This window comes from Salvelinus fontinalis, chromosome 23, assembly GCF_029448725.1.
Source record: "Salvelinus fontinalis isolate EN_2023a chromosome 23, ASM2944872v1, whole genome shotgun sequence".
Classification (NCBI taxonomy): domain Eukaryota; kingdom Metazoa; phylum Chordata; class Actinopteri; order Salmoniformes; family Salmonidae; genus Salvelinus; species Salvelinus fontinalis.
The window spans coordinates 39,797,958-39,812,376 of NC_074687.1; the positions used below are offsets into that span (position 1 = coordinate 39,797,958).

The window sequence follows — 14,419 nt, forward strand, 5'->3', positions numbered from 1 at the left end:
TGCATGTTACAAAGCTAATGCTAGTTGTCCACTCTCATTGATTTATTCCTGCAGAGATGGGGTTCAATAATGCTCTACCGTGGAATTGAGGTACTTCCTGGTGACGTGTGATGAGAAGAAGAAGAACATCAACAAGTGGAGTGAGCTGGGTATCCAGTTACCTGCCTCTGACTATGCTGAACATGCTCAATCTGTGGTCGAAGCTCAGAGGATGAAGAATCACTGTATAACATGGTAGCTACAAGAATTGTTGGCAAATAGTAAGGTTCAAAATAAATGCGTGATGCTCCCTGTACCTTTGGTAGTTGGACTTAATAAATCAGCCTTATTTTCCCTGCAAATTGCACATGTTCAAACTGTGTGTGACTTTTATATTTTTTATTGCGAAGACCGTTAAATGTGCAATGATATTGGGGGTTTCAGATGCCTTCTTTCTTTTAACAAGTTGCCAATTGCAATGAAATGAATCATAGTCATTGTCAATAAATTGAATTATGCAATCAGTAAATGTTGAATCCATTGAATAATATGCTTGCATAAAAAAAGGGATCCTAGAGAAAAGATTCCATTACTAATAACTATGTGCCCTAGATATTTCCATGCTTACTCACTGACTCGGGGAAAAAATGGTTTAGCAGGAAGAGAGCTGAGAGAGGAAGATGACTAGTTGAATATGATGTGCAAACATTTCACAATTGTGCTTGATCTGTGCTCCTAGATGAGCTGTTAATGTGTCAGACACTGCATTTGCTTCCGTCAGTAACAACATAATTACACAATAATTGTCACATACCCTGGATAAGTGCAGTCAAATGTATTGTTTTACAGGGTCAACCATAGTAGTAAGTCACTCATGGAGCAAATTAGGCTTAAGTGCCTTGCTCAAGGGCACATTAACAGACTTTTCACCTTGTCAGGTTGGGCTATTCGAACCAGTGACCTTTCGGTTACTGGCCGAACTCTCTAACCGGAATGGATCAAACTAAAGATGATAATGAACTTCTTCACACTTCATCTCTTTTGGGATCCTCTGGTGTTTCCCTGGTCCCTGTGGTACTTTCTCACTACAGTGCACCTGTTGGCACACATGCTCACGTTAGATCTGACATACAGAAAACAGGTGGTGTTTTTTGATGATTTTCCTCTGCTGCTGGAAAATAGATTAATAAGTACACATCGCATTAAGATTGATGGTAAATTCACTTATCCCTTTGTCAATGTCACAGGTATGTGTTACCCTGGTTACTGGGATTTGATAGTTCAGGGAGTAATCAAAGAAAATGATATGAGGGCTTGCCTTATAAATTGCATGCTTATGACTTTGCCCCTTGGTTATTGTTTTGTTGAATGTTTATCCTGAATGCATAGCTTTCTGGATATTTCCAAAACACAAATTCCTGCCATGTGTAAAGTGTATGAGGAGACAATAAACTGGGACAGAATCTGCTTTGATGTGTGTTTGCTTTCAATTATTTCTGCATGGTGTGTAAACGATGTACAAATATTTGGACTTTACAGATATACAAATTACTGGTTATTTATCCACAAAATACATAGAAATCCACAGATTGCAAATGTATTCTATATAATTGTAAAGCTTAACAAAGTTCACTGATAATAACTGGACGATTTATGATATGCGCTGAATGGAAAAGTCACTTCCTAAATCTTCACAAATTCGGCGCCATCGGAAAGTTATGTGGGCTGTTGACTTCGAGGAGGCATCTCTGTGACTAGTAAGAATTTCCAACTCTTCCTTACGGATGCACTCTGGAGTACAAGGGAAGCTATATTCAACTCGGACGGAGTAACATTGTTTATTTTCTGCTGCTTATGTTACAGTTTAATCAAGAATCGATATATTTTTTCTGCGCTATGTTAATTGTTTGACATCCAGAGAGAGTGCGAAGAAGTCGGCTGTCACTCCACGTCAGCGAACCGGATTCCTCAGGTTGAGAGCTGCATGTCCACTCCCGGGTGAATGCCGATACATCATCGGTGCTACTATGGTCAGTGAAACGAATGCATTAGAAATACATACAATTGCAAAGTTAACTGTATTTCTTTAAATGACAAGTCTTATTAATATGTAATCATGATAATAAGAAAATATGAAAACCGAAAAGATATAGATAGAATGCCAGTGAGTTCTCCTCCAAGACTATAATAGACTACTTTATAATTCACAAAGAACTTTTTGCAACATTTTGTCACCCTCGTCCCTCACCTTTAACAGGGCTGCGGCAAGGTGCTTTGGGCGGTTGTGGGGGCGGCTGTCGTCATCACTTTAATAACTGTCCCCATGGCAATATATCTGAATAGTAAGTTGCTTTATTTTATCAAAAAAGTACGATTTCAACATTTAATGCAATGAGATATGGTTTCCATTCACTCTGTAAACAATTTTCACACTATGGTGTCCACTGAGTTGACAGTGACTTATGATGATCGTTTGCTGACGAAGCGTTGTACAACTTCACCAAGTTTCATTAAGTCAGTCATCATAAATAACCAACAATACGCAGATTGTTGTGTTATTGTTTCACTGAAACTTCCAATGTAAGCAATAGTTTGTCTGTTCTAGAATTATTTACGTTTCTTGAATCATTAAATCCAAAGATGAGATAGGATGGGCGGTTATTGAACCACAAACGCGAACATTTAAAATTCAAGTAGGCCTACTATACAATATAGTGATAACCATGTGGCGCCACCAAGTGATTGCTATTGCCTTTTTGGATGTACAGTTGAAGTCGGAAGTTTACATACACCAGCAGCTCTGTCAGGAGGAATGGGCTAAAATTCACCCAACTTATTGTGGGAAGCTTGTGGAAGGCTACCCGAAATGTTTGACCCAACTTAAACAATTTAAAGGCAATGCTACCAAATACTAATTGAGTGTATGTAAACTTCTGAAACACTGGGAATGTGATGAAAGAAATACAAGCTGAAATAAATCATTCTCTCTACTGTTATTCTGACATGTCACATTCTTAAAATAAAGTGGTGATTTTAACTGACGTAAAACAGGGAATTTTTACTAGGATTAAACGTCAGGAATTGTTTTAAACTGAGTTTAATTGTATTTGGCTAAGGTGTATGTAAACTTCTGACTTCAACTGTAGTAGTGTACAATTTCCAAGGATTTGTTGAAGATATCCACTTTTGTGGAAAATATTAGCATATTGTTTGATTATCAACAAACCAATATCTGCAGTTGTTGATTCAAGTAAAATGCATCTGTCACTAATTCAAGTACATTTTCATGTTTCAGGAGAGGACGGAGGCTCCAAGAGGCCTTTTACCCTGGCAGATTATTTCAATGACACAATTAGGTATAAAATATATAATTTGCGGTGGATATCAGGTATTGCATTGTTTTCTTTATTCAATTGCTTCTAAAAGTGTATGCATGCATTCCTTGTCATTATCTGTTTTGATTTTAAGGGGCCTGCATTTTGATCATGTCTCAAAAAGTTACATTTCTGTCTCATTCTCCTATAGATAACGAATACGTGCATAAAACGAGACAAGGCAACATTATGCTTCACAATGCTGAAACAGGGGATTTCTTTGAATATATAAGCAACAACACATTTGTAAGATATTTTTCACGCAAAGAGCATTTCAAATCACCCGTAGTATCTTTCAAAGCGAATAATGTATTGACATTTTATATTTAAAATGTTTATGTCATAGGAACAAGTGTATGCCACAGACTATATTATTTCTGCTGATCGGAAATACATCTGCTTTGAGAGCAACTACTCCAAGGTAACATATTGAATGACTGTTTATAGTTTGATCATGGGGTGTCTTTTTGAATACACAACACTGATTTACTGTATCATGTGTTTACAGCAATGGAGACATTCATTCACAGCCTCTTACTCCATCTATGAGTATGACAGTTCGTAAGTACATCTCTGTTTGCCCAGTGGAAGTGCCAGCCTCAACTACTCCTCTATCACTAAAGACCTGTTGTTTCCATCTCTTTCTCCCAGAACATTTCTCAAGTCTGTGAACATTCCACAAGTTGTGCAATACTTTGCCTGGGCACCAACAGGAAACAAACTGGTGAGTGATTAAAAACCAGTCTGATACACTATCTAGGGATGTATGTCCCAAATGGCACCCTATTCCCTATTTAGTGCACTACTAAATATAGGGTACCATTTGGGATGCACTCGGGGTGTTCAAAGTCATGTGTATACACTATAAAATACAAATTCAAGTCTATCCATGGACAATATCTAACAAGATCAGATCAATAAATCAGATTATAACCTAAATTTTATTTGAAAAAAAACAACATTTGTTACCTGACTAAAAGTCCTCTGAGGCCCTTGGTAATTATAACAAGTGTATAATGAGAAAAGAGTCTGGAGTGTATTTAATGTCATTGCTATTGCATCGTTCATCTGCTCACTAGTATCCTGCTAGGTTTTTGCAAACTGCTGGCAGCATAATTAGCTCTCTCTCCCATGGCGAGTATGGGCGTTGGCCCAGAGAGATGCAAAACACAGTGGGATTAGCTGCTGCACCAACCAAAAGAATCTGGAATAGGATGCCAGGGAATAAAACCACTGTAGAGGAAGTAGGCTGTCTCTAGTATAAACTAAAGTCAATGGAATGCTGACATTAACTTGACTGCTGATCTCTCTGCCAGGCTTACGTCTGGAATTACAACATTTATTTGAAACCCAACGCCACTGCTGAAGCCATGCAAGTGACCCATAATGGAAAAGAGAATCAGATTCTTAACGGTGCCCCTGACTGGGTATATGAGGGTGGGTATTAAGTAACATTGACCCATTTCATTTTAGGGGGAAGGGATGAGGTGGGTTTCATACAAGGCTTTTGGGTAACATGATTTCTTCCTCTTTTTTTCAGAGGAGGTTTTCTCATCGAACGAGGCAATATGGTGGTCACCAACTGGAAAGTATCTGGCTTATGCTGAGTTTAATGACACAGAGGTCCACACGATCGAGTACTCTTTGTATGGAAATGGACAATACCCCAGTACAGTGGTTGTCCCATATCCCAAGGTGGGATGTTGTAATATGTGCCTTTTTTAATGCATGGTATGAATGCCATAAGAATGAGAGACATACCACTAATAGCACGTAATAGGTCAATATACCATGATTATACACACAGTATGTGAATTATATGTACTGTACCCTTAAAAAATGCTCATGATTTTTGAAGATATCGAATTTTTGTTATGCATGTTATCTCCTATCAAGGCTGGCTCAACTAATCCTAAGGCAAAGCTGTTTGTAGTGGACACAATAAATCCATCAAGACGGACACAGGTGGTGGTGCCAGATTCCATTGGTGCAGGGTACAGTATAATTTCATACTTTAATATACATTTGTAGTGGTTTAAATAGTCAAGGATAGTCAATATCAATCACATGTAAAAAGGGTGATATAAACCTGTCACTTTGTGTTGTTTTTCTCCCAGTGATCACTATTTGAGTTCAGTCACTTGGGTGACGGATGAGCGCATCGCTGTTCAGTGGACCAAGAGGAAGCAGAACCATGTCCTTTTACAGATCTATGACTTTGACGGGAACAACTGGAATGAGAACCAGGTACTTGTCACCTCACCTCAGACTCTGTGGGTGAGCTCATTGGTAGACAACAGCACTCAGTGAACAGAGGATCGTGTGTTTTTCGACATTAACTCCAGGAATGTTACTGTGTGAAGCATTCTGTAACTGTATAGGCCTAATAGGAATAAATGTAATAAAATATTTGTATTTTTTTCTTTTAGAAATATGAACAAATTAGCAAGACGGGTTGGGTTGGCCAAGTAAGTTCACATACTGTATACTGAAAGAACCATGAGAACTAAATCTAGGTTCTGAAATATTTAATTTTCTAATAATCAATTATTTCAACTTTCCAGTATGTTCCTCTCCAACCTATGTTTGCAGAGGATCATATCAGTTTCTACAAAGTGATGAGTGACACGTACGGTTATAAGCACCTTCACCATGTGAAAGATGTAAGTATTTTATTCCTCAAAGTCATTGTTTCATCAAAATCAAAAAGTGCTTACTTGCATGTAAATGTTACCAATATCAGAATGCAGTACCTATGAAAGTGCATATCATTCCAAAGGGCAAGGCAACACCCATTACCTCAGGCAAGTGGGAGGTCATCTACATTTCAAAACTCACCAAAGACGCTATGTAAGTACAGATGCACAAGATGTATGTAAGAACTAGAAAAGTATCATTATAAACTATGGCATGTGTGTTGCTCCTTCAGAATGCTTCTTCACTATTGTTTCATTTTCACAGATACTATGTAAGTAATGAGTACCAAGGAAAGCCTGGACAGAGAAATCTATATAAGTAAGAAATACATTTAATTTAATTCGATAACAGAATAGAGTACATTTAGTATTTATCTATCACTATGACCATATTGTTTTTGATGTGTTTCTCATGATCCCCATAGATATTTCATTTAAAGTGCTTTCCCTAAATTCTTAATCAATCTGAATACAAAATACACGAAAATGTAAATATTTTCGTTATTCAGACAGCAATGTTAACTCGTATGAACCTGTGTTTGTTTGTTTGTCAGGGTTATGATCGGAAGGAGCCACTCGGCTCCCCAGTGCCTCACCTGTGGCCTGTATAAGGACAGGTGTCAGTACAACTCAGCCTACTTCAGCTACGATGCCTCCTACTACCGCATGGACTGCTATGGTCAGTTACCCCATTCCCCATTCACATCCTGAGCACTAACCCATTCGTGATCAATGCTAAAAAAAAAATAACTGGGGTGCGGAGTATCAATAAGTGATACAGGAAGTGTCCCAAATGACACCTTATTTTAATTTTATTTTCAATTGAACCTTTATTTAACTAGGCAAGTTGGTTAAGAACAAATTCTTATTTACAATGACAGCCTACCAAAAGTCAAAAGGCCTCCTGCGGGGATGGGGGCTGGGAAAAATAAAAATATAGGACAAAACACACATCACGACAAGAGAGACAACAACACAACCCCACATAATTCCCTATGTAGTGCACTACTTTTGGCCAGGGCCCATAGGGAATAAGGTGCCATTTGGGATGAAGCCGCAGTCTCAGTTCTGACCTCTGACCTCTAGGTCAGCTTGTACCTGAAGTTATGTGGTAAACAATTAGCCTACGTGATGTCATACTGTATTGTGTGTGCTGATTGTTTCTTTACAGGACCTGGAACACCATTGTTCACACTCATGGACAATAGAGGCTCAGGTAAAGGTATGCAAAAAGTACCAGTACTTTGAAGATACTCTTTGTAACTCAGCAATATACAGGTTCATGAATCTTTACCGTAAACGGGGAACTTCTCATTCAATTGATGAAGTTGTTTTGTGTTAGAGCTCCTGGTTCTTCGTGACAACAAAGATCTTGAAGAAATGCTAAAAGAATTCCAAATGCCAACCATGCAGCGTGGGACCCTGAGGGTAGCAGGATTTGGTGAGTGATAGTTTTAGAGACTGGTGGATCCAATCAAATCATGCCATGCATAATCAAATGTACAGATGTAGGATCTTAATTTAAGCCAGTCTGCTACAGTACACCAGAAAAAATTATCCTGTAGCAACAGGAAATTTGAAATGTTATGTGGGTTATAATTAATGGACATTTGTGTAGGGGTTGATACATTTTGTGTAAGGGAAAAATCAAGTCTAAAATTTCAAAGTGTAAATTGCAAAACTTCAGATGCTTTTTTAAACCTCAAATACAATACACGTTTTAAATGTATTACATTGGAGGAATGTTCTCCTGCAACAGGGTGAACCAATTAAGATCCTACATCTATATTTCTAATGGCCTCATGTTTTACTACCTTTTGCCAATAGATCTATGGTATCAGATGATGTTACCCCCCAATTTCCAAAAGAACAAAAAGTACCCTCTTCTAATTGATGTGTAAGTATACAGGCTTAAGTATCTTTAAAGAGGATTTGCAGAGAATTAATTAGCCCAGCTGTGATTGTTAAATACTTATTTCCCTTACAGATATGGAGGCCCCTGTAGTCAGAAGGCAGATTATCGCTACAGACTAAACTGGGGTTCGTACCTCTCCAGTACAGAGGGGATCATAGTGGCCAGTTTCGATGGAAGGGGAAGCGGTTACCAAGGTGACAAAATAATGCACTCTATCTACCAACGTCTTGGAACATTTGAAGTGGAAGATCAAATAACGGCCACAAGGTAAAGTGCCATTGAAGTACAGAGACATCAGTGTGTAAAGTCTAACATCTGTTTAATAATATGTAAAAAATATATATATAATAATAATAAATACAAGACTTAATGCATTCATATCTGATAATGAATGTGAATTGGGAGTATCCTGAAGTATGCTATCTGTTGCTCTTGAAAATGATCAATCAATCAATTGAATCTGCTCAACACTTTTAATGACATAGCTAGAGCTATATAAAGATCTATATTTTTCTGTCACTAGAAAATTTATTGACATGGGCTTTATAGACAAAGAACGAATAGCCATATGGGGTTGGGTAAGTTGGAAATTCTTTTTGATTTTGACAATATTTATTATAAATCTGTTGTTGTAAATACACAGTATTTGTTGAATTAAACTCTAATTGATGTGGTTTGAAATAATCTGTTTTTCAGTCATATGGTGGCTATGTCACGTCAATGGCTTTGGGTGCTGGAAGTGGAGTTTTCAAGTGTGGAATTGCAGTTGCCCCAGTAGCTAAGTGGGAATATTATGGTATGTATCAGTGCGTATAATCGTAGAGGGTCAAATAGGGAGAACACAGATTTAGTCATGCATAAACTTCAAAAGCCGGTGTTTCTTTCATCCTATATGAGTTTAGTCTCTATCTGGATATTCCTTTTCCAGATTCGGTGTATACTGAACGCTATATGAGTAAACCGGAGGAGAATGCTGACTCTTACAAGGTAAAGACCATAGAAATAGAATGAATAGAACGGCCATCCCCATTCAAGTCAGTGATGGCATAATGGGTGGACTGGCAACCATTTTGAGTGTACCCATGCCTAGGTCAAAAATATACAGGTTAAGACATTGTCGTCACAAATCTGGGACCATCTTTGTTGCTAACTACCAGCGCCGTTACCAATTAGCATAGCAACCCATTGTTGCAAAGAGTTATGAGACATTAGGATCCCGTTGTCTTAACCTTTGTCATCGTCAACTAAGACGAATGCTAGGTTAAACACATACAGTTTAAGACAAGAGATTTCGAATATCCCATAACTCTTTGTGCCACTAGTCAACAAGGGACCAGCTTCCACATTCAGAATGACTGGGAGTGAATGGTAGCAGCACAGAAAGTTCACCATCAAAGTGAAAAATTAACACAATCGTATTGAATTTCAGCTAACTACTCAGCGAACACAAGCATAACTGCCTTACTGTCATTCTAGTAGTTTAGACATTTAAAAAATTATCTACAGCCACTTTATTACTAGATTTTCCAACCACTGGTCACATTTTCGATGCTGATCCAGGAGAATCCAGCAATGGCACTGGTCCCATTAATTTGTTTATTTTCAAACGCTTCCGCCTGAAATTATTATGCTGTCTTAACCTTCCCATCTTCAACCTAGACCCATGCAGGAAGTGTAACCTTCAATTTGTGCAGTGATTTGTTGAGTCACAACAGTTAGCATCATTTGAATGAACATTGTGCTTTACCATGGCAATCCAGCATAGTCCCAGTTCGTATTAAATAGAACGTCGCGGCCCCGCCCGCCTGTGGGGAAAATAACCTGTGGTTACCTAGGTTACCACATTGGCTCACAGCAAAAACGTAGACTTTTTCCAAGTGCAATTTTCTTGTCTGTTTGTTTTAGTCAATTACAAAATTACATTTAAGAAAAGTAAAACATGTCTAAAGATGACTTTTCAACATTGCCCTACTCCCTAGCATTCTTACTAGTTATATAAACGTAATATTGTAGGGCTTCCCTCATTCCCCTTTTCATGAGGATGCTAGCAGCCACGTGAGTGAGTGCTAGCTAGCTACCGACCAGAACATTAAGCTAGCCAAGACCAACAACACAAACAAATGGACTATACAGATACAAGTAGTGAGTGGCGTTACAAACAAACTATACTAAAACAAGTTAAAAGTCTCACCTGTGATTAAATGTTTTCCAATCATGTGTAGCCTACTTGGACACCTGGTCCCCACTCTCCCATGTCGAATAGCCTGAAGCCACAGTGCTCTTCTCGCAGTCTCTATTTCCCTACGTGGGAGCATTGCGAACCGTAGGTCAGGATTTTTTTACGCTGGGGGTCAATGGGAAAGAATGTTTGTTTTCCCCAACTTGTGGGCTTCGTCGAGGGGCATTCCTTATTTACTATGTGAATATCGACTCGGAGTATCAGTTGATAGAACATTCCAAATTACCATGGAAATTATTAGCTCACAATACCAGGCAGCCATTGCAAGTGTACCCATGAGTTTAACAGTCAAATTGCCAAGTTAGAGCTTCCAAGCCCGTTCTATTCATTCTATATCTATGGTAAAGACATCAGACACATCAAAAAGCATGGTCCCTCTTCATTTGGATAGTCGTCACATAATCTGTTGTACTGTATGTCAACTGTAACTGTGTCCACATACAAACAACTTTCTATTCCAACAGAATTCCACAGTAACAAGTAGAGCAAAGAATTTCAAATCAGTGAACTATCTCCTGGTTCATGGGACAGCTGATGGTATGTGTTTCTGTTTCAGTGAAATACTGTATTTTACATTCTAAACAACCACACACTCATACACAATGTTCTATTCCTAATGTGTAATGTATAGGATACAGTATTCCGTATAGCCATTAAGAGGCTCCTGATCTTGTGCAAAATAATTTATCGTATTTTCACAGATGCATATGCTTCCTTGTTCAATCAGGTATTACAAACAGTTTGTTTTTCCTGTAGACAATGTTCACTTCCAGCAATCTGCACAGATCTCCAAAGCCCTGGTTGTCCAGCAAGTTGACTTTGAGGCGATGGTAAATGTTGGTTTTGGGGAGGACTACCTGAGAGGGGTGGTGGGGATGACGTGTTGCACTTGGAGTCTTATACTCTTCATCGGTTCTGATCTACAGTATGCCTATTTTTGATAAAGCCCTTATTTGATAGTCCCAGGGGTATGTACAGTACGTGCAAGAATATTTTGGAGAGTTAGTACTGTGTGTTACAACTTTAATTACACACATTTTACAGTCTATAAGACATTTTAGATGTCCTTCACTAGCTTATCGGTATATATAATATAATTCTATGATATATGACCTGTCTATAATCTATATCTAGCCTCTGCTACAGACTTTCACCTGTGAGCGAGGCCTGGAGTCTAACCTATATCCAACACCTTATCTAGAATAATAGTAATTGTGTGTTTTTGGATTCTTTTCAGTGGTACACTGACAGGGATCACGGACTTGGAGGACCTGCCTACCATCACCTCTACACCCACATGAGTCAATTCTTACAGAAATGTCTTGTCAAACCCAAGTTGATCTGATAACCCCTTACTAAGTTCAATGCCTTTTCATTGTATCAGTACGGCAGCATTTATATAGTATATTGCTACAATAAAAATGTTGACCGCTTTTCTTTATTGATGATATTCTGGACAGAGGATTCCATGCTATTGAAGTCTGTATTTTTTTAAAATAAGTTATATACTGTAATTAATATGTTGTTGCTTGTAATGACTATTTGTGTTTGATATGAAATGATTGTGCTGATCATAGACAAAAATGTGACCATTGAATTCACCACTATGTACTCAAAGCCATTGCATGTTGGTATAATGGTATTTCATATCAATGACTTCAGTAATATTGGTTAAAATTGTTACTGCACTGAATTTGTTGTGTAATGTTCAAATCTTGTTTGTATTTTACATTGTATGTCAGATGTAATTGCATGTGGAATTTAAATATGGTTATAGCCATTTTCTCGTTTGAAAATGTTGACAAAGACTGTTAATTGTCCTTACATGTGTTCAAAAGGAACACATCTTAGCGAGAGATATATTGACAAACATATATTGACAGACATTTTGGAATTCATTATCTTTCTAGCATGTTTGATACACTTCTGTATCCTGTTTATTCGGTAGAAAAAAGGGAAATTATGTATATGTATGCTTATTAGACATTTGTGAAAAGATCTTATGGTATATGATTGTTCACTCTGGACATCTTATTGATACAGACTGTGTGTTTTGCATATTATCATAAGAGTATTGAACAAATAAAAAACCTGAATATAAAACTGAAGAACATTGTATTTGTGCCTTAATCACCTAAGAAGCAGATAATTCACAAATTCTACTTAGGGATAATATGCTGGAAAGACATGTTTTACAGTTTAACTCCATATTCAGAAATATTCAGAAATATTCCATAAACACTGAACCTGCAGTGCAAACCAGGTTATCTGAACACAGATGGCGGATGGTTATATAAAAATTTGGATTTGTTGGACAGGATGAAATCATGTTTGATTTCGACACCTAAGTGACAGCTTTTAACTCCGGACATTTCCACATCTCATTTTGAACAAAGATAGACTGCAAATCTATCCAGTGCATTGAGTCGAGTTCTGACTAATGGATTGAGAGTAACAAACGGGCTAGTGCGTCTGTGAGGAAGGTGCCACCTGAGTAAACAGTCATTCATCTCAACTATATAAAGGCTGGTCAGACCTAGAAGGGATCATGAAGCAACTCCAGGGAACCAGAGAGAGAGAGAAGCCAGAAGACATCGACCAACATTTCTCACACACTCAACAGAGGGAATACAGGTGAGCAGCACCAAACCCCCTAATACTCCTTTTCAACCGCTGAAATATTTCTCATCAGAAATTTTCTCTGAATTATATTATCTTCTATCGTGATGCTGTTTGGCTGAAATTGCTGACATTTGAAACAGCTCGTCCTCTTTTCTCTGCTAATATCTAGGAGGTCAAAAGATGAAAAGTACCCACTCCTTCGCTGGACTTCTGGTCTTGATCATTGTTCAGAGCAGCTGGCAGATCCCACAGGAGGACACAGAGGACAACGCTAGGTAAGAGCCTCGAACTCGGAGCAACTTCTGAACTCTGCACCATTCAGGTTGAGGCTTTCTCTCTCTCTCTCTGTGAATCATCATCCTATAACTGCTGACTTGTCTGTTTTTTCAGCCTGTTGACAGAGGACTCTATGTTCGGTGAGCCAAGGGAGCTTTCAAACATGAAGAGACATTCAGAGGGAACCTTTTCTAACGACTACAGTAAATATCTTGAGTCGAGACGAGCACAAGACTTTGTCCAGTGGCTAATGAACTCCAAGAGAAGTGGGTGAGTGTCTTTTTCTTCTTCCCCTGCTGCCTGTCGGTCTTCCTCATTCCATTTCACAATGCAGTGGATCATCTTTCAATATGAGACAACTTTAGCTGAAACTGTATGAATGCAGTAGTTATAATAAGAGATATGGCTAGTGAAATGTCAAATGTTTTTGCTGCGCTGTAACCAAAGATAAGCTTCTGCTACACTTCATGACATACTGCAGATATTTACTGCATGTTGGTGATTATCTTGGTTTTATATGGTTTTAAGTTACAGCTCAGTAAAACCTTACTACATCAGCTTAACAATGCACAGTGAATCAATTTGCTTATATTATCAATTATATATTATCAATTATAAATAGTTATTATCAACACATAAAATCTCTCCATGTGTTTTCAGTGGTCCCATCAAACGGCATGCAGAGGGTACCTACACCAGCGATGTGAGCTCCTACCTGCAGGACCAGGCAGCCAAGGAGTTTGTGTCCTGGCTGAAGAATGGCCGAGGCAGACGAGAGTAGGGCTCCTCTGGTCAGCCACAGAGTTCCAGTGTCTTATGTCCCTGCAGTCAAGAGAGAATGCAACTCATCCAGAATGACCCCCTTGTTCCATTTCATGTTTTATAACCTGTATCGTCCTCTGGTCATGCTAATAAATCCCCTGACAAGAAATTCTGTTGTCTGTCAATTGCTAATGTTTTGGTTGTTATTAACAGAAAATGGTGACAACGTATTATCTAAATGCTTCACTCTGTACTTAAACATCAGCGGCAAGATGTTCAAAGTGATACAAAAGGAGAGGAATAAGATATTATAGTTAACGAGTAGCCTAAGAGTGAGATTTTCTTTCACTCTCATAAAAATAACAGGTCAAAATGTTGGTAAAACTGGCCCAAAATCTGTCACCTGTACCTTGCTAATTTTTGGTAGAAACATTTTAAAGGTCCAATGCAGTCACTTCTAGCTCAATATCAAGTCATTTTTGGCTAACAATTAAGTACCTTACTGTGAGTGTTTTCATTTAAAATTGGCAAAAAGAAACAAAAATTGCTTTTTTAG

The 14,419-nt window shown here is 38.2% G+C and overlaps 2 protein-coding genes and 1 pseudogene across 2 annotated transcripts; all 3 read left to right on the forward strand.

Moving 5' to 3' along the window:
• LOC129821495 (interferon-induced helicase C domain-containing protein 1-like) overlaps positions 1–1,981 on the forward strand; it is a 24,566-nt pseudogene extending 22,585 nt beyond the window's left edge.
• fap (fibroblast activation protein, alpha) lies at positions 1,718–12,308 on the forward strand. Its single transcript, XM_055878838.1, has 26 exons — positions 1,718–2,009; positions 2,237–2,321; positions 3,275–3,367; positions 3,505–3,599; positions 3,700–3,774; positions 3,862–3,914; positions 4,005–4,077; positions 4,670–4,790; positions 4,894–5,048; positions 5,250–5,347; positions 5,471–5,600; positions 5,783–5,821; positions 5,918–6,016; positions 6,133–6,203; positions 6,315–6,368; positions 6,604–6,728; positions 7,221–7,271; positions 7,392–7,490; positions 7,877–7,946; positions 8,037–8,231; positions 8,488–8,542; positions 8,661–8,760; positions 8,893–8,951; positions 10,668–10,740; positions 10,960–11,033; positions 11,441–12,308. The coding sequence occupies exons 1-26, from the start codon at positions 2,007–2,009 to the stop codon at positions 11,546–11,548; spliced, it is 2,253 nt and encodes a 750-aa protein (XP_055734813.1). The 5' UTR covers positions 1,718–2,006; the 3' UTR covers positions 11,549–12,308.
• Positions 12,309–12,738: 430 nt separating this feature from the next.
• LOC129821314 (glucagon-1-like) lies at positions 12,739–14,032 on the forward strand. The gene is made up of 4 exons (XM_055878839.1): positions 12,739–12,837; positions 12,995–13,100; positions 13,216–13,371; positions 13,762–14,032. The coding sequence occupies exons 2-4, from the start codon at positions 13,006–13,008 to the stop codon at positions 13,880–13,882; spliced, it is 372 nt and encodes a 123-aa protein (XP_055734814.1). The 5' UTR covers positions 12,739–12,837; positions 12,995–13,005; the 3' UTR covers positions 13,883–14,032.
• The last annotated feature ends 387 nt before the right edge of the window (positions 14,033–14,419 follow it).